We start from the raw sequence: 19,183 nt of genomic DNA, 5'->3' as shown, positions 1-19,183 counted from the left end.
GGCACCCTGCGAACAACCATGCCATGGACTGGAACGTGCCTGGTAGGCCCGACTCGCCCCACAGGCCTGGGCCGAATGGAGCCTAGGCAGTAGTGCGCAGGCCTCGGCGGTGGTGAAAGCCTCCCAGCGGCGGTCGATGAGAGCATGAGGGAACAGCCATATGGTGGGGGGGGGGGAAGAACAATGGAGGACCCAGCGTGGGAGAAGGGAAGATCAATGGAGGACCCGGCGCGGGAGAAGGGAAGATCAATGGAGGACCCGGCGTGGGGGGACTGCCGTGAGGGATGGGGAAGAAAAATAAACAATGGAGGACCCACCATTGTTCAACAATGGTTGAATAAAGAGGAGCCGTAGGTGGCCGCTATTTGCATACCTTGGGTTTGCAAGCAAAGAACTTCACTGTGCCTTGTCACATGCGAGAATAAAATATTCTATTCCATTACAAGTAACCTCAATGACACCACATATTTACAATCAAATTAATAGAGGTAAACACAATCTGATCCTCAGAAAATATTGGATCCCAGAATAGTCTGAAATCTATTTCTCTAATCTATTTAATGCAGCAGCATCATTACCCAATACCTACTGGCTTTCAAAACAACATTGAAATTATTATTCAATTCTATGGGAAAACCTAAGATTTGCACACCAATAATCTGCAATATTAAAATAGATTCATAATTTATAGCTAAGCCTCAATGTCACTGAGAAGGAACAAATTTATATATTTGCAAAATTTCACCTATCCTCATTATTAAACTACACAATAAAACAGTAACGTGGCACATCTCTGCTACATTTTGGTACATCAATCTCACAAAGGAATGTCAATTGTAATCAAATGGAATATCAATCACAAAATTTACAACACTCGAGACCTAATAGGTTTTCCTCTCACACGCATTCACCATAACACAAACAAATTATAATTGTCAGTTTTTTAAAAAACTTGAACTCAGAAAATTAAAGATTTGCACACCAATAATTGTTGTCATGCTTAACTCTTGCCACAAGGTGGTGATCAACATACTAGTATACCTGTAAAATGTTTATTACTTCAATACCCAATTGAAGACACTGGATGGTGCTGTGGGGAAACAAGAACAGTGCAATTCTACATAGCAGCCAAGCAAAGTTTTACATGGCAGATCAATGCATTTTCTAGAGATCAACTGTCAACTGAAATAGCAATCCACATAAGGGGAGGAGCTCAAGTTCTTAGTGTTACTATTCCACACATGATATATTTTAAAGGAAAAATTCAGATCCGAACAGATTACTCTAAAGAAAGGTCTCAGCAAAGTGGTGGAGTTATCCCTGGAGAACATGGATAGGTGACGTTTCGGGCTGCATGACCTGCTGAGTTACTCCAGCACTTTGCGTCCATTTATATATACACCAGCATCTGCATTTCTGTTTCTAAATTAGATACTCTTCTGCTTAATACGTTATCCACACAAACTTTGGCTGGGTTTTCATAGCTCACTCATAAATGCACATTAATAGTTACCTGAATTGCAAATGCACGAGTCCCAATACTGGATACACGTTTCAGCGATGCAAGACTAAATGGTGTGCTCACTCGAGTCGGAGTGCCTCCCTTTCGCAGAGGAGAGCATGGTGGCATACGCTTGTCAAATACTTCTGGGCTTAAGTTTGCACCAAAAGAGACTCTCTTTCTCTTTAAATCTGGACCACAATTTGTTTCACTTGTGCGCTTTTTGGATAAGCATGGGAAGCCTAACAGGAAAAAAATGGGACAGTACAATACTGAAATTAATCTGCAATATTAAAATAGATTCATAATTTATAGCTAAGCCTCAATGTCACTGAGAAGGAACAAATTTATATATTTGCAAAATTTCACCTATCCTCATTATTAAACTACACAATAAAACAGTAACGTGGCACATCTCTGCTACATTTTGGTACATCAATCTCACAAAGGAATGTCAATTGTAATCAAATGGAATATCAATCACAAAATTTACAACACTCGAGACCACCATTTCGGCCATAGTGTGCACGCCAGTATCTAATGACAATTCAGTTAATTCATTCTTCCCAGAGCTGCAGTGATGCAAGGTGCTTCATCACCACTTTTCAAAGGCAATTAAACCAATAAATGCTGGTCTTGCCAGAGACACACATATCAGTGTCATTAAATGTGACTGAAGTAGCAATCCATTTTTAAATGTATTTACTTCATCTTCATTGTGTTCAATTCATATCTCGTACTTCAATCATACCACTTAACTAGAATCGGCTCTCTTTTCTAAAAACACCAAATACATACTTGTTTTGATGCTTATGGGTTAATGGAATATATTTATAAAGCATGGCACTGATCTGTACAAAACATTGTTCACAGGCAAGACAAAAACTGATCTTCACATTGTGGCACATATTATACAGTGCCAGTTGAATATTCAAAGCTAAAAATGCCATCTAATGCAAAAGGAGATTCTTTACAACAGGTGAATAGGTCTTGATCAACATCTGCAAATGAACACTTATCTAATTGTTTTGGCCCCATTTAACTTTTGCCTGCCAGGAATGAAATACTTAGCTGCCCCGAGTGCCATTTTTTGTGAAATGGATGATGCAAACATTTGTGCATCAACTCACCTTTCCCAATTTGCTTCTTGAGGTCTCTTTGTGGACTTTTAGATGTCAAATCTTTTCTCTTCAAGCTTTCCGCTTCCGTCAGGTAGTCAATTGCATTAGTTTCTCTCCTTTTGCTTCGCTGAAATGTTGAATAGGGAGAGGCACCACTTCTCAACACAGACGATTTGGCTACTAAAAGAGTTTGCCTAATTTCCTTACTTGGCGACGATTTATCTCGAATTTTTGGGTGGTCAGCATGCTGCAATTCCAACAATTTATCCTCAAACTCAGATTTTTCAGCAATTGAAGATTCCACCAACTCTGCTGTTACAGGCTGCTCTGCTTGAACATCTAGTGTTTCCAAATTTCTGTTACGCAATGATGCTCTACCTCGTCTTTTGGGTGAGTCAGATTTTCCTTCATCTACTATAAATCGGGCACATCCCACATTGACAGTTTTAATCCCTCCCCAGGATTTTGTAGCTGAAAACTCCAAAACATTTGGAAATTCGGTTTGCTCTGAACAAATATCTGCAGCTTCTACACTTCTATAACGTACTGATGATCTGCCTCGTCTTTTGGGGGTATCTACCTTTTCAACATTGATTTTAACTGCTGCCTGACCTTCATCAAGAAAATTATTGTCCACTTCTGGCTTTGTAGTGAAAGGTTTTGAAGCAGTCGTAATTTCAGTTTGCACAAATTGACTAGCTGCAGTTTCCACACTGTTGTTGCGCAATGATGATCTTCTTTCATCCGTGTTAACCTTTTCTTCATCTATATTAGCTGTGAAGCACCCCTCATCAATAGAATTATATTTCTTCTGTGATTTTTTAGTTGAAGAATCCACAATATCAATGCATTTAACTTCCTCTGAATCTATATCTGCATCAATCACATTTGTAACTATTGATGATCGGCTTTGCCTTTTGGGGGTGTGAACTTTTGCCTCAGCTATCTTAGCTGGCATGAGTCCCTTGCTGACTGCATCATTTTCCATGCCATATTCCAAAACATTTGCAGATTCAACTTGCTCTGACTCCATACGTGCACCATCCCCATTTTTACTACGCAATGATCGGCTTCTTCTTTTGGGGGAGTCAACCTTTTCCTTACTTATTTTCATTGGTATGAGCCCTAAATTAACTACATCAAGTTCCATGTCCAGTTTTGAAAGTGAAGTTTCCAAGACATTTGTAGATTCAACTTGCTTTGATTCCATATCTCCACAATCCACATTTTTATTATGCAACGTTGTTAGTTTTTGACTTTTCGGGGTGGCAACTGTTTCCTCGCCTATTTTCATTGGCGTGAGTCCTAACTTCACAGTATCATGTTCCATGTCTGATTTTGCAAATGAAGATTCCAAAACATTTGTAGATTCAACTTGCTGGGAACCAATATAAGCACGATCCACATCTTTATTTCGTATTGATCGGCTTCGTCTTTTTGGGGTGTCAACATTCTCCTGGCCTACTTTAACTGACCTATTGACTGCATTATTTTCATTGTCCGATTCTGCAACTGAAGATTCCAAAATAATTGTCGATTCAACTTTCTCTAAATGAATATCTTCACCATCCACATTTTTATTATGCAATGATGATCTGCCCTGTCTTTTGGGTGTGTCAAATTTTTCCTCCTTTTTCCTAGTTGGCGTACATTTTTTGCCAACCAAGTTTTCCACCACAGATTTTGCAGCAGAAGGCTCAGAAAACTTTGTTAATTCAAATTGCTCTGCTTCAATATCACCATCTTCCCTGTCTTTACCATGCAACAACTTTCTGACAAACATTTTTGGACTTTCATCTTTTCTCATCTTAATGTTACCAGATGTGTGTTCTGTTTCAAATGATTCATGTTTCACAACTAAATTTTGCCCTATGTTCAGTGATGGTTTAAGATTCTCTTCAATTTTCTTTGGAGCTGCATCCAAAGTTAATGATTCACAATTGATAAATTGATCCTTGTGTTTTCCTTTTGGTGTACCTTTAGCTGTCTGATCATTATTTTGCTCTTTCCCTTTTGCACCCTCAGATAAAGGTGTTATTGATTCATCCTTTGCTTTAGAAAATGGTTCTTCTGTAAATTTGATTATTTCCAGTGTGTTTTTTTGGGGAGCGGAAAAGTCTGCATTTGCAATATCTTCAATCAGCTGAGGATTCAGTTCCTTCTTCACTTTATTTTCACCATTTGTTGCCATCATTCCATCTTCAAAATTAATCTTGCTCATCCTCAATGTTCTTTCACTTTCTGATGTGGAAGATTTTTTACCATTTTGAGAAATTGTGACATTGGATTCTTTTGCTGGAATACTTGCTTCTTTTTTCAAGTCAGTACTGCTTTCGTCAATTGATGCAGACATATTAACTTTGTTTGGTTTAGTCTGAATTGGTTTTGTGGCCTTCTCCTTGACCATTTCATATAGTTTGGAGATAGGTGATAAACTTTCCATATCTGTAGCTTTCCCATCATTAAGTATCTTTGTGAAGTTTCTTCTGCACTGGTTCTGTAGAGCAGGATCTTCTGTTCCATTTGGAGTAATCTTTGGAGGTTTTGTTCGTTCTTTGAAGCCTTTATCCACTTCTATCTTATCTGACCAAAAAAAACAGGAAAATTGAAAAGGAGGCTAAAAGGTTTATTGCTAATACAAACTCAAGTACAAGCAATGCCTGTTTTCCAATTAAACATTTGTTCCCGCATATAAAAACAAAAATGAACTCGTTGTTGAAATGATCACATATGTACAACTGGGAAGTTAAGTGGCATTTTGAGATTCTGTGCTCCCACCTTGAATTAACTGCAAACCACAAGCAATAAGTGATTTTCTGATATGCACTCGTGGTGGGTCCCATTTGCAATGAAATGCTACAAAGATAACCTAACATAACTTGAATGAACTAGTTAACAGGAATACTGATGATTTGCTGAAGCTTGGAAAAATTGGCACACTTTTCACCAAAGATTATTTCAAATTTTTAAGAACTGGCACTTAAATAAAAATGAGCTTATTATATACATGAATATCTGCAAGCTCAAAACTAGTTGAAGAAACTAGATGATGCAAGCCTTTGGAAGTAATCATATGAATGAGGACTATTAAAAGCAAAACGGCAGCATTTCTCCCATTTAAAAGTTATGAGGGGAAAACACAGGGAACGGAGTAGAGTCAGGCTACTAGAAAAGTAACCAACCCGAGATCACCTCGGTTCAAATAAATATTTATTGTAAATAAGAATAAACAAACAGGTATGTTCCAATTTTTTTTGGATGGTTCTTTACTCTCCAACCCAAGTTGCACAGAAAAAGCACCCTCTCCAAAAGATTGTCAATTATTTCTATCTAGGAGCACCTATACAAGAAATACAGGGCAGTTGATTGACAGGTCATTTACCACCGTAAACATTCTTCTTTATATCACCGTCACTGACAAACTGTAGTCTATATATTGCCCATAGAGTGCATAATAGCAATCACAGGTTAGTCCATGATCAACACCTTGGACATCATGGCAGTAGTGAGAACATCGTCTGCAAGATGCGCATCACCCCAATCGAAACATACACACTATAATCTCATTAATATTGTACCTAAATCCTAAAAATCTCCAGTTAACAGCTATACATTAAAAGCTTCACCCCTTAGTGTTCAACCTGGATCACTATCAGCAAGCCGCCAGGATGGGCAGCGAAGGTGATCTTTCTAGTACTGCCCACACCCTGACACCATATTCCAAAATAAATGTACATCAGAAGTGTCTAACATTCAGAGCACAAACAGAATTCATGAATTAGCGTGAAATGTATGGAACATCCAATACCAACCAGATACAAGTCCACTCGAGGATGATTGACCTTTAACCAAAAATCGCGAATCGTCATCTATTTCCTGCTGAACATGAAGAACCTGTTAATTCAAATTTTATCATATTAAGAATTGAATAAACAACCATGTTATTAGAATGGGAGAATTAAGACATTTCTAATCATTAAGTGTAATTCCAAGATCCATTTTAAGTTGGAAATAGAATGCAAATATTCAAACACAGAGACAATTTTCAATGCCAATTAGAAAAGAATCAATTATCAGAAACAAGTTTTATTTTTCATTCGATGATTTCACATGTAGGGAACAGAATATCCTCAACCCAAGTCCAGGATTTTAAGCAGATATTGGATAGATTGTCAAATAAACGGCTATTGCAAAACTTGAAAGCAATGGTGGTTCATGGTAAATCTTGGAAATGATAATCGACAAAGTGAAGAGGTAGATTGTGTTATTCTATTACCACTGTTTCTAATTTTTATTAGCCAGTTTTACATTTGATATCAATTAAAATATACGAGGACTCAATTGAGATAACACAGGATGAAGCGAAAATAATTTGCACAAAAAATTATTACATTTAGTGTAAAATGCAAGACTGGGTTTGAGAAAGACAAAAAGGGAAACCACATCTCATGATTTAGAATTTGTTATAAATTCAAACTTGAATTTTATTAAACTCACTGAGAAAAGTACAATAGAAGCTTGAGCAACCTAGCTAAATTGGAAATCAGAAAAAGCTCTGATTAATTACATGTAGTGAAATGTAAAAAAAGGAAAATATTTACAATCTTCTAGATTTACAGTGTGAATAAGTTGAAATAGGATGACTAGCATAGGTTCAAATAAGTAAAAAATTGAAAAGGACCAAAACGAAGTTCCATCCAACACGAATGATTATCTAGTTCAATTGATCTACTAAATTAATGGAGATTAAAAAATTACATAAATAATCAGAAATTGCTGAGGCAGATTATAGCAAGTTCTTGGATAGATGACCAAATTACAAGAAGAGATCGCCTTGATACTACACATTAACTTTCATAAAATCATATTAAGCACCTACAAGACTCAAGCAATATGGGTCTAAATAGAACTTTTATATGAAAGCCCACAAAACATGTAAATTCTGAGAGCAAAATAAAAATGAATAAGCCTTACCCCAACATGAATCAATATAACAATTTAAGGTTTTTAACTTTGGAAGTCAATTTATATACAGGTCAAACAACAAGCATCTGTTCTAAGCAGATATATCATCAGGGAAAGTGGATATCTAAAACTAATTTTCTCAACACACCAAAAGCCCAATACAAAAAGGAAGAGTAGATAGGAGAAAGTGAGAGAGGCGAAACAAAGGCGTGGTTTATGTACTTTTGCCGGTGTTGAATAAATTATTCCAGCTTCCATGTTATCTCAAGAATAGGAAGAGCTTAGCCCAAAAGCAAATTCAGTTTGCTGAATTTATCAAATTGGACATTAAACTACAAGTTAAATTAATGGATATGCATTATAACTGAAATTAAATTACAATTAAGTAATCAAAGGCATAAGGAAACCACTTTGAAGCACTGATTCACAGAAATGGACAGTATTCATTATCAATTCTGGTACCATTGATGGAAATTGAAATTATGCCTTTATGGACAATTTTTGAATTAATTTAAATCTACAATATATAGGTTCACTGGAGGTAGTGGTAATAATGGAAGACAACCTGTTTGAAACTAAGTTATCTAAAAATGTAGCTGTAGATTTTGCCTGATTCTTGTAACTGTGGTGACACGGTGGTAGAGTTGCTGCCTTACAGCGCCAGAGACCCGGGTTTTATCGTGACTACGGGTGCTATCTGTTGATAGTTTGTACGTTCTCCCTGTGACTGCACAGGTTTCCCCCAGGTGCTCCAATTTCCTCCCACATTCCAAAGATGTGCAGGTTTGTAGGTTAATTGGCTTCTGCAAATTGTCCCTAGCGTGTAGAATAGTAGTAGTGTACGAGTGATCGTTGGTCGGCACGGACTCGGTGGGCTGAAGGACCTGTTTCCATGCTCTCTCTCCAAACTAAACTGCCAATAACAGCGGTCTTCTGGCATTGCTAATTCTCATATTGATTGCACTAACAGAAATTTCACAAACTTAACTGAATTCAAACATTGGCTACAAGAGATCACAGGTTACGAACACGCCAGGGAAGGTTTATTTTTTGCCATCTATAAAGCACTCTGGTATGATTTTTTTTGTAAATGCCATAAAGTACAGTGAAGAAAGGGAATGTTTAAGGTGATGTAAGATTTGAGAAGTTTTCCCTCATTCTGAAATCAACACAAAACCAAAGAGCTGCAGTTTGGACATTTTAAACGGGAGACTGGGGCTGATAGCGGAGAAAGGCTGCAGTCAGTTTACCAAAGGATGTCACAATCTGTGGGTCCTAAAATGGCTGCAGGACCTCGTGACCAGCCACAAAAGGTAAAAAACCTCACAACCCAGTCTCTAGGTTTCTGCAAAGCCACGGCCAGAACAAAGGATGGGTATTGGCCATGCAGAAACCTACGAAACCAGGTCGGAGTCCAGACACTGGGGCGCTGACATCAGCATACTCACAATGCCCCAAGCCGACCTAAACAGTTCATCTCAGTGAGGGGGCACAATAGCCCATAGAAAACTACCTGGTAGGTGATGGGAAACCAGTTAACACCCATCACCTCACAATGAAATCCCAATTTACACCGTCTGGCCATCCCCGGTATCCCCGAACATAAGCGCAGATCAGAAGAAAACCTCATACATATCTTTTTGAACAAAGAGATTCCAAGATCTGGCGGGAGATAGGACGGGTCAGAAACAGTATAACTGGCCACTACTTTTGGGTGAAAAGTTAAGTCAAGTTAAGTCAACTCGAGAAGAAAACCTGCAGGGAACGCAAGCAGGCAAGACGGACACAGTCAAGAAGCGCAGAGAAAACCGGGTTCGAAGTCAACTGAAGTCAAGAAGAAAGTCGGAAAGAAGAACGGATGCAAGAGAGAGGAACAGGCACGCAACTCGAGAAGAAATACTGCAAAACGAACATCCAGTAACCCCAGTAATAGCCCCATGGTGAGCATGCACTCCAAATCCTACATATCCTGGACATAGTTTAGTGTAGAGGGGAGGGTGGTTGTGAATAAACGTTGGGTGTGTATTAAAATATGTGCTGGTCAAGGTTGCGATGCGTCGTACGTTCCCCATCTTACAGTCGTGTATGTGTCTTGCAGAACTGTGTTTAAGAATTCATAAGTAAAAGGGTATTCGTGTATATGTTTTGTGGAACTGTGTGTTTTCAAGAATTCAGCGAAGAAGGTATTCGGATATATGTCTCGTGGAACTGTGTTTTTAAGTTTTCAGCGAAAAGGGTATTCGGGTATATGTCTTGTGAACTGTGCGTTTCGTGATTAATAAATCAAAGGTATTCATGTATTCGGTATGTGTATTATAGCTATGTCTTATAGAACTGTATAAATATATTCATGGACAATAGTCCCAAGTGCTGAATAAAAGCCTTTTCATTTAAAAGCCTGGTTTTCAAATCTGGTCTGGTTGAATTTTTTCTGCACTATAAGAGCTCCTGCATCTAAGCCCAGTGTCTAGAACCGTAAGGGGTGAGTGGGTCGAACCACTCACGGGGAACCAGTGTGCACGGCCTGGTCAAGGGATCAGAGCAAGGCACGGGGACCTTAGGTCGGGCGAAAGCTCGGCGTAGAAACCCCTTACAGAGAGAAGTAATTCATCATTCGAGCAAACACTATCCTAAACAGTGCTGTGGTCCAAGCTTTGCTGGGTTGGCTCACATATGGACAAGTGGACTTTTTCACTCTCAAAATGCCTGTAGATGGTAAAGGAAAACCATTCCCTGGAGCATTCCTAACTAACATTTATAAGTGCAGTTAAAATTCTGAACAAGAGATGGTGATGTTAGGCCATCAACGACACTATTGACATTATATATTGGAGAGTTAACTGAATTCTCCAGAAGTAATAGGACAGAAAGTTTAAGAAGGGATAAGAGTTTAAGGTCAGTCAAAATCTGGACCCATGCGAGAAGAGGGATGGCAAATACTGAACTACTTCAACTTCTATTGCAATTCAAAACCTCATGAAAATGCTAGCACCACAGTTATCAGGTCCTTATGCAGCTACTTCAATGTTCTGTTTAATGCATCTCATCTCCTCCATCGTCACCAACCACATTTGTTATTAAGTTAACTGAAATAGTTTTAAATGTACTTTATTAAAAAGCTCAATAACAAAACATTTTCTTTTGATGGCACAACTTTCAGAATAGTCAGCTTTCTGTCAGCTGGACATCGGATCACCTGCCTCTGAACCCCATAACAATCGAAAGCAAATTAAAACAATGGTGTATTTAGAACCTTATAAAGACCCTGAGTAATGCTGTAATAAATATATGGAAGGCAGCTGACCAGCCTTTCACCATACTAGAAGAAACACCATAGATTAAGAGCAGCAGAAGCTTGGCAGAAAACTCTTGTTTTGCATGGGGGGGGGGGGGGGGGGGGGGGAAATGGAGCAAAGGAACGCTATGAAGTCCTTGAAAAAACTGCAAGGGTCTGAAATTAAGTTACTGGCACCACATCTTTCCTCCCTTCCCACCACATAAAAATGGATCCACATACTTGTAGAGTTTCATTCTTCAAGGTTGATGAATTCCGTTTTTTCCTTGGGCTCGTGTTGTACACAGAATCCAACGGGTACTCAAATCTAATAACAAAAGGATAGAACAAGTTAATATCCAGGACATTTTGCTCCAGTAAGCAACTCTTCCCATTGTGTTTATTTACATTAGCGGCTGAATGAACAGAGTCTGCACTCATTTAACATTTTTGCCACATTGATTGTATTCATACACATAACATTCCACTTATTGCCGTTTTATTTTGGCATGCAACTTTTTGGCAGCAGTAATTGGTTAATAATTGACCTCTACACAAAATCTGGAGTGCCATAACCACGATCCATTGATGTTTTTAAATATATCCTTAAATATATGACAAAAGGATATGATGTGGGCTATCTAAGCTAATGACATAACTCTTTGATGATGCCTGACACAACAGCTTTAAAGCAAGAGGCTAATTGTCAATAAAATTTAAACATTATTGATCACACATTTACAAAATAAACTTGATGTCTAAAGCTACATTAATGCTACCTACCTGTCAGTTATATATATAGGACTATATACGAGTGAGAGTTAAGCCACATTTGGAAATCTCTGCAGATCTTACCTGAAAGAGCGATCAATAACTGTGAATGTATCACGGTGTTTTAGGCGTTCAGAATGATGTATAGGTTCACCGTTTAACAATGTCTGATTCACTTCACTCAAATTAGTTAAAATAACCTGGAAAATAAATTTAAATTATCAAACTGTAATAAATGTAGTACAATGCTGTAAAGTTCAATAATAAAGAAATTACCTCATTATTTTCATTCACGTCGAGCTTACAATGCTCTTTCGAAACATGAGGCAACTGGATACGTATGTCACAGTCTGTTTTCCTGCAGAAAGAAAACAAATGGAAATATAAATGACAGCATAGGAAAGTTACATTTAGAATCATAAATGCAACACAGCAGTCTTACCTTCCAAACAAACATGAAGATGATGTCAAAGGAAAGTTGCATCCATCTGCTCCAGTACGCTTGATAACTATGATTTTACCAAATTGTGGCATGTTTCTGCCTATTTTCTTACCTGCAAACAGATTTTAATAGTTAACTGGCTGTACCAAGAATATTTCATTCCAGTGTTGGTTATACATGATCTATACATGGATCTGTGTGGCAATACCTCTTAAAATAAACAAAAATACACTGAGATGGATGTATGAAGATGATAGGCATATTTGCATAGGCACCTGGATATGCAGGCAATGGAGGAATATGGATTATGGGCACAGATAAAAGTTGGTCTTGGCATCATGCCGGGCACAGACATTGTGGACTGAAGGGCATGTTCTTGTGCTGTATTGTTCTGTTCTATGCTCTTTTACTGTCAGCACTACTTGGCAACATTGCTGTGCCAAATGCTGTGGATTTATACAGGTCATTCATCATGATTGATCTAAAATGCACACTACAAGAACATCTACTAACAGTGACAGCTAGGTGCACAGTGATTTCAGCAGGTGTTGTTACAGTATAAAAGGACATCTTAAACAGTCTGAAGAAGGGTTTCGACCCAAAATGTCACCCATTCCTTCTCTCCAGAGATGCTGCCTGTCCAGCTGAATTACTCCAGAGCATTTTGTGTCTACCTTACATCTTAAATAGAGTTCTTTAAAAAAATGAATATCATCTCGTGGAACCCAGTCAGTCACCAAAAGTGCCAATAAAATATAATGCACACCAATCTGTAGTTATAAAGTTTCGTAAAGGTTATGGAGATTGGGTCATGCACAGATGGAAGATTTGAAAACAAGGAGAACCTTTCTTTTAAAACAACAAAAAAAGGGCATATTGCTGGATCCAGGGGCAATATCACAGTAAATGGCAGGGCTCCGAGGAGTGTTATAGTGCAGTTGGACCTAGAAGGGCAGGTACAGAATGTTGACAGTGGCTTTACAGGCAGATATGGTGGCCAGGGTAGCTTTCAGCACATTGTCAATCAGGGTTTTAAGCATAGAAGTTGGGATGTTATGTAACACCTGTACATGGCACTGGTGAAGCCACAGCTGGAATATTGTGTTCAGTTTTGGTCACCCTGCTATAGGAAAGATGTTGTTAAACTGGAAAGAGTGCAGAGAAGATTTATGAGGATGTTGCCAGGACTTGAGGCCTGAGCTATAGGGAGGTTGGGCAGGCTAAGACTGCATTCCTTTGAGAATGAATGGTGATCTTAAGAGGGTTTTTTAAATGCAGTGTAGGGGAATCAAGAGGGCATAGGTTTAAGGAGGGGAAAGATTTAAAAAGAATCTGAGGAGTAACTTTTTCCAGAGGGTGGTGGGTATATGGATGCCAGAGGAGGTTGTTGAGGAAGAAACTATTAAAAGATTTTAAAGACATTTGGACTGGCCCATGGATAGGAAAGGTTTAGAGGGATATGGACCAAACGCAGACAGGTGGGACTAGTGTGGTTGGGGCACCTTGGTCAGCAGGGCAAGCTGGGCCGAAAGGGCTGTTTCTGTGCTGTATGACTGTCAGAATACAGGTGATGAGCAAACAGAACTTGGTGCTGTTAGGGTGTGATCAAGTCTGCTTGGTGAAAAGTTGGCCATCATTGCGATGGCTGTGGGAGCAAATCTCAGAAGAGGCATGATAAAGGTGTAAGTGGTTACAAATTTAGACAAGAACAGAGACAGGTCTGTCACAAATATCTTGCGAATAACACTTTGCATACCATCTTGACACATTTCCCACACTAAACGTGTTTTAGAGCAGATGCAAGAGACTGCAAAGGCTGAAATCTCCATCTATTCAGCACTTGGACAATAGACAATAGGTGCAGGAGTAGGCCATTCAGCCCTTCGAGCCAGCACCGCCATTCAATGCGATCATGGCTGATCACTCTCAATCAGTGCCCCGTTCCTGCCTTCTCCCCATACCCCCTCACTCCGCTATCCTTAAGAGCTCTATCCAGCTCTCTCTTGAAAGCATCCAACGAACTGGCCTCCACTGCCTTCTGAGGCAGAGAATTCCACACCTTCACCACTCTCTGACTGAAAAAGTTCTTCCTCATCTCCGTTCTAAATGGCCTACCCCTTATTCTTAAACTGTGGCCCCTTGTTCTGGACTCCCCCAACATTGGGAACATGTTTCCTGCCTCTAATGTGTCCAATCCCCTAATTATCTTATATGTTTCAATAAGATCCGCCCTCATCCTTCTAAATTCCAGTGTATACAAGCCTAATTGCTCCAGCCTTTCAACATACGAGTCCCGCCATTCCGGGAATTAACCTAGTGAACCTACGCTGCACGCCCTCAATAGCAAGAATATCCTTCCTCAAATTTGGAGACCAAAACTGCACATAGTACTCCAGGTGCGGTCTCACCAGGGCCCGGTACAACTGTAGAAGGACCTCTTTGCTCCTATACTCAACTCCTCTTGTTATGAAGGCCAACATTCCATTGACTTTCTTCACTGCCTGCTGTACCTGCATGCTTCCTTTCAGTGACTGATGCACTAGGACACCCAGATCTCGTTGAACATCCCCTCTTCCTAACTTGACACCATTCAGATAATAATCTGCCTTTCTATTCTTACTTCCAAAGTGAATAACCTCACACTTATCTACATTAAACTGCATCTGCCATGTATCCGCCCACTCACACAACCTGTCCAAGTCACCCTGCAGTCTTATTGCATCTTCCTCACAATTCACACTACCCCCCAGCTTAGTATCATCTGCAAATTTGCTAATGGTACTTTTAATCCCCTCATCTAAGTCATTAATGTATATCGTAAATAGCTGGGGTCCCAGCACCGAACCTTGCGGTACCCCACTGGTCACTCTGCCTGCCATTCCGAAAGGGACCCATTTATCCCCACTCTTTGCTTTCTGTCTGTCAACCAATTTTCTATCCATGTCAGTACCCTACCCCCAATACCATGTGCTCTAATTTTGCCCACTAATCTCCTATGTGGGACCTTGTCGAAGGCTTTCTGAAAGTCGAGGTACACCACATCCACTGACTCTCCCCTGTCAATTTTCCTAGTTACATCCTCAAAAAATTCCAGTAGATTTGTCAAGCATGATTTCCCCTTCGTAAATCCATGCTGACTCGGAATGAACCTGTTACTGCTATCCAAATGCTCAGCAATTTTGTCTTTTATAATTGACTCCAGCATCTTCCCCACCACTGATGTCAGACTAACTGGTCTATAATCACCCGTTTTCTCTCTCCCTCCTTTCTTAAAAAGTGGGATAACATTTGCTATCCTCCAATCCACAGGAACTGATCCTGAATCTATAGAACATTGAAAAATGATCTCCAATGCTTCCACTATTTCTAGAGCCACCTCCTTAAGTACCCTGGGATGCAGACCATCAGGCCCTGGGGATTTATCAGCCTTCAGTCCCATCAGTCTACCCAAAACCATTTCCTGCCTAATGTGGATTTCCTTCAGTTCCTCCATCACCCTAGGTTCCCCGGCCCCTAGAACATTTGGGAGATTGCGTGTATCTTCCTCAGTGAAGACAGATCCAAAGTAATGGTTTAACTCGTCTGCCATTTCTTTGTTCCCCATAATAAATTCCCCTGCTTCTGTCTTCAAGGGACCCACATTTGCCTTGACTATTTTTTTCCTCTTCACGTACCTAAAAAAACTTTTGCTATCCTCCTTTATATTATTGGCTAGTTTACCCTCGTACCTCATCTTTTCTCCCCGTATTGCCTTTTTAGTTAACTTTTATTGCTCTTTAAAAGAGTCCCAATCCTCTGTCTTCCCACTCTTCTTTGCTATGTTATACTTCCTCTCCTTAATTTTTATGCTGTCCTTGACTTCCCTTGTCAGCCACAGGTGTCTCTTACTCCCCTTAGAGTCTTTCCGCCTCTTTGGGATAAATTGATCCTGCAACCTCTGCATTATTCCCAGGAATACCTGCCATTGCTGTTCTACCGTCTTCCCTGCTAGGGCCTCCTTCCAGTCATTTTTGGCCAGCTCCTGCCTCATGCCTCTGTAATCCCCTTTGCTATACTGTAATACTGACCTTTGATATTATAATTAATACCATGAACCTAAAAGTTAGTATGATTGTACACAGATCAAACAAACTTGAAAATTCCAAGTATTGGTAAGATAAAGCAAAACAAAACTGAAATGCACAAAATACTAGCTGGTGCAGGAGATGCAGGATAAAGTGACAATTTTCTGAAGCCATTTCCCACAGAAGGCAAAGATCAATGATTAAATTCACCATTTGAGATTTTGAGAAAATTAATCTTGGAAAACAAAATCTCAAATTTAGTACAAAACTACTAATCGATCATAATCCCTGTTTTTCTGTGCAATTTCAAGATATGAATTAACTTCAGAGTACTTTCCAGGACTAAAAATAAATGTGCTGTTTATGCAAAAAACTTCCAAATCCATTGGCGAGATAAATAAATAAATATCAGCATCCACTCCCAAACCAACCTGACATTACCCATTCCTTCTATCCAGGGATGCTGCCTGTCCCGCTGAGTTACTCCAGCATTTTGTGTCTATCTTCAGTTTAAACCAGCATCTGCAGTTCCTTCCTACAACTGAGATTATTTTCCCCTGTAACCGCAGTTGATTCCAGTGGGCAGCGCATGGAATACCCGGCACTATTCCAAGAAAAATGTGCTAGAGTAAGGGGAATCCCATAACCATTCAACATTGAATAGGAGCACATAGGGTGGCATTGAGAACTTTAGCCTATTTAACGGGTACAAAAAAAAATTCTGGTTCAAATTTGCCCCCAAACGTCACACTCCACCTGCCACACCAATTCTTTCCTATCCCATCTGTGGGGCTGAGCAACTACATTGTGAACAATAGAACTGCAAGTCACCCTGGACTCCTTGAGATTGCCTAAAAAGGTACACGAAAAGACGAACGGAGGTCTGTGCCGTGTTCCTCCTCAACATGTATTTTACTAGCTTGGATAAGGCATCTTGGTCGGCATGCACGGGTGGGAATGGAGGTCCCGTTTCCGCGCTGTATGAGTATAATTAAACCAGACATCAGGAGAGGGCTGTCAGGGAATACACAAACCCAGCTCACTATTTGTCAGTATAAGAAAATAACTGCAGATGCTGGTACAAATCGATTTATTCACAAAATGCTGGAGTAATTCAGCAGGTCGGGCAGCATCTCGGGAGAGAAGGAAGGAAGGAATGGGGTTATAAGAAAATAACTGCAGATGCTGGTACAAATCGATTTATTCACAAAATGCTGGAGTAACTCAGCAGGTCGGGCAGCATCTCGGGAAAGAAGGAATGGGTTATAAGAAAATAACTGCAGGTGCTGGTACAAATTTCACTATTTGTCAAATGTGTCACCACTATATTACACGGAGCACACATTCTCCCGAGGCAGGTTGCAAGAAACTTGTAAGCACTAAATTTCAAAAAGCGCGGGCTTCCACGGATCAAGTAAGATCAACGTAGAAACAAAGGACTGCAGATACTAGTTTATACCAAAGATAGACACAAAGTAACAGTGGGTTAGACAGGAGATAGATATAGGAGACGTTTTAGGTCGGGGCCCTTCTTCAGACTGGACGAAACATTACCTGTTCCTTTACTCCAGAGTTGTTGCCTTTGCCAGTTATTCCAGCACCCTATCCAGTTGTCGGAAGCACATGGGTTCCTCTCTGAAACATACAACAGCGCCCGGATATTCAAAACAAACATTTATTGTCAGATCCGCTTTTCTAGTTTCACAGTGCGAAACTATGAAGATCAGAATAAAGAGACAGACAGGTGGCTGGAACACACAAATGGCTGGAGAAGGAACAGCGCGACAGACAGACAACATCTCTGATGGGAATAAATTAGATCGACACAAAATGCTGGAGAAAAGGAATGGGAGGTTTTTCACGTCGAGACCCTTCTTCAGACTGATAGTCAAGGGGACTAGACATGGAAGGGTGAGGTGTGAAAACGACAAAGCAGATGTGAATGGGAAATGTGGAAAGGTTCATTTTGTTAGCCATGGCATGGGGAAGGTGACACTGAGTGAGGCATACAATCAGTAAAATTAATCAGGACAGCGAAAGTAGTCGGATAACTACTACGACGGAGAGAGAGGGAAAGCAAGGGTTAGTTGAAGTTAGAGAAATCAATATTCAAAGACTAAGTTATGTTTGTTTCAAGAGTCGGGAGACGGCAGTAAAACGGCGGTACATCTTTCACGCATCGAGCGGCAAAAGGCAGCCCGAGAGACGAAACATCGCCATTGCCTGACATTTAAAGTCTTTCTCGCTTCGAGAGAATAAAAAAACGGCGCCATCGGCTGGTTTCGTTGCGAGAAACGAAAGCGGACATAAAATGCTGGAACACCTGCCCATCAACATCTGAAATACTACCCGACCCGCTGAGTTACTCCAACACCATGCCTTTTTTTTAAAATTTGTAAACCACCATCTGCAGTTCCCTCCTAGTCTCCAACGTCGGTCTGCTGGCGGCCGGCCGCGCTTTTCCACTTGAGCGCATTTAATCCGGTTCAGTGAAGATCGACACAAAAGGCTGGAGTTACTCCGACACCAGTATTTTGTGTCTTATCTTCGGTGTAATTAGCACCTGCAGGTGTAAATTAGCACCTGCAGACCCGGAACGTCACCCCTCCAGTCCTCCTCTCCACAGATGTTGCCTGTCGTCACCCCCCCCCCCCCCCCGCTACTCCAGCATGGTGCGTCTATCTTCGGTTTAAACCACCATCTGCAGTTCCTCCCTACACTTAACAATCTCTCTTCCATTCGCCTACAGGTGGCAATTCCTACCAGTCCGTGCAGTTTGCGAGTAATTGTTTCTATCTCCGGCCGCTTCTCCTTCTCCTTGCCCCGCCCGCCCCGCGCTCCGGCTGCAGCACCCGCCCGCCCGCGCGCGCCTCTTCAAATGTCCCGCCGCCCAACGGTCGCAGCAACGGCCTCACACCGACACCGTCACCACCGCGGACGGACGCTCCCCCGCTCCCCCGCTCCGGCGGTAAGTGCAGTCAGTGCACGGCCAAACGCCGTCCATCCCCGACAAACAAAAAAACATCATGCCGTTCGCCCTACCTC

At 40.6% G+C, this 19,183-nt stretch overlaps 1 protein-coding gene across 1 annotated transcript in view; it reads right to left on the bottom strand.

Annotated features, from left to right (window-relative positions):
- mki67 (marker of proliferation Ki-67) overlaps positions 1-18,944 on the bottom strand; it is a 38,806-nt gene extending 19,862 nt beyond the window's left edge. Inside the window, exons 1-8 of the mRNA XM_078412868.1 lie at positions 18,902-18,944; positions 12,075-12,186; positions 11,909-11,990; positions 11,717-11,832; positions 11,105-11,189; positions 6,435-6,516; positions 2,632-5,205; positions 1,514-1,743 (exon numbers count right to left, since the gene is read on the bottom strand). Of these exons, the coding sequence (XP_078268994.1) occupies positions 1,514-1,743; positions 2,632-5,205; positions 6,435-6,516; positions 11,105-11,189; positions 11,717-11,832; positions 11,909-11,990; positions 12,075-12,166 (3,261 nt within the window). The 5' untranslated portion in view covers positions 12,167-12,186; positions 18,902-18,944. The remainder of the gene's footprint in view (positions 1-1,513; positions 1,744-2,631; positions 5,206-6,434; positions 6,517-11,104; positions 11,190-11,716; positions 11,833-11,908; positions 11,991-12,074; positions 12,187-18,901) is intronic.
- Between the last annotated feature and the right edge of the window lie 239 nt (positions 18,945-19,183).

Source organism: Rhinoraja longicauda, chromosome 16, assembly GCF_053455715.1.
Source record: "Rhinoraja longicauda isolate Sanriku21f chromosome 16, sRhiLon1.1, whole genome shotgun sequence".
Classification (NCBI taxonomy): Eukaryota; Metazoa; Chordata; class Chondrichthyes; order Rajiformes; family Arhynchobatidae; genus Rhinoraja; species Rhinoraja longicauda.
Note: the sequence above shows the minus strand (reverse complement) of the source record. Positions and strands in the feature narration are given on the sequence as shown.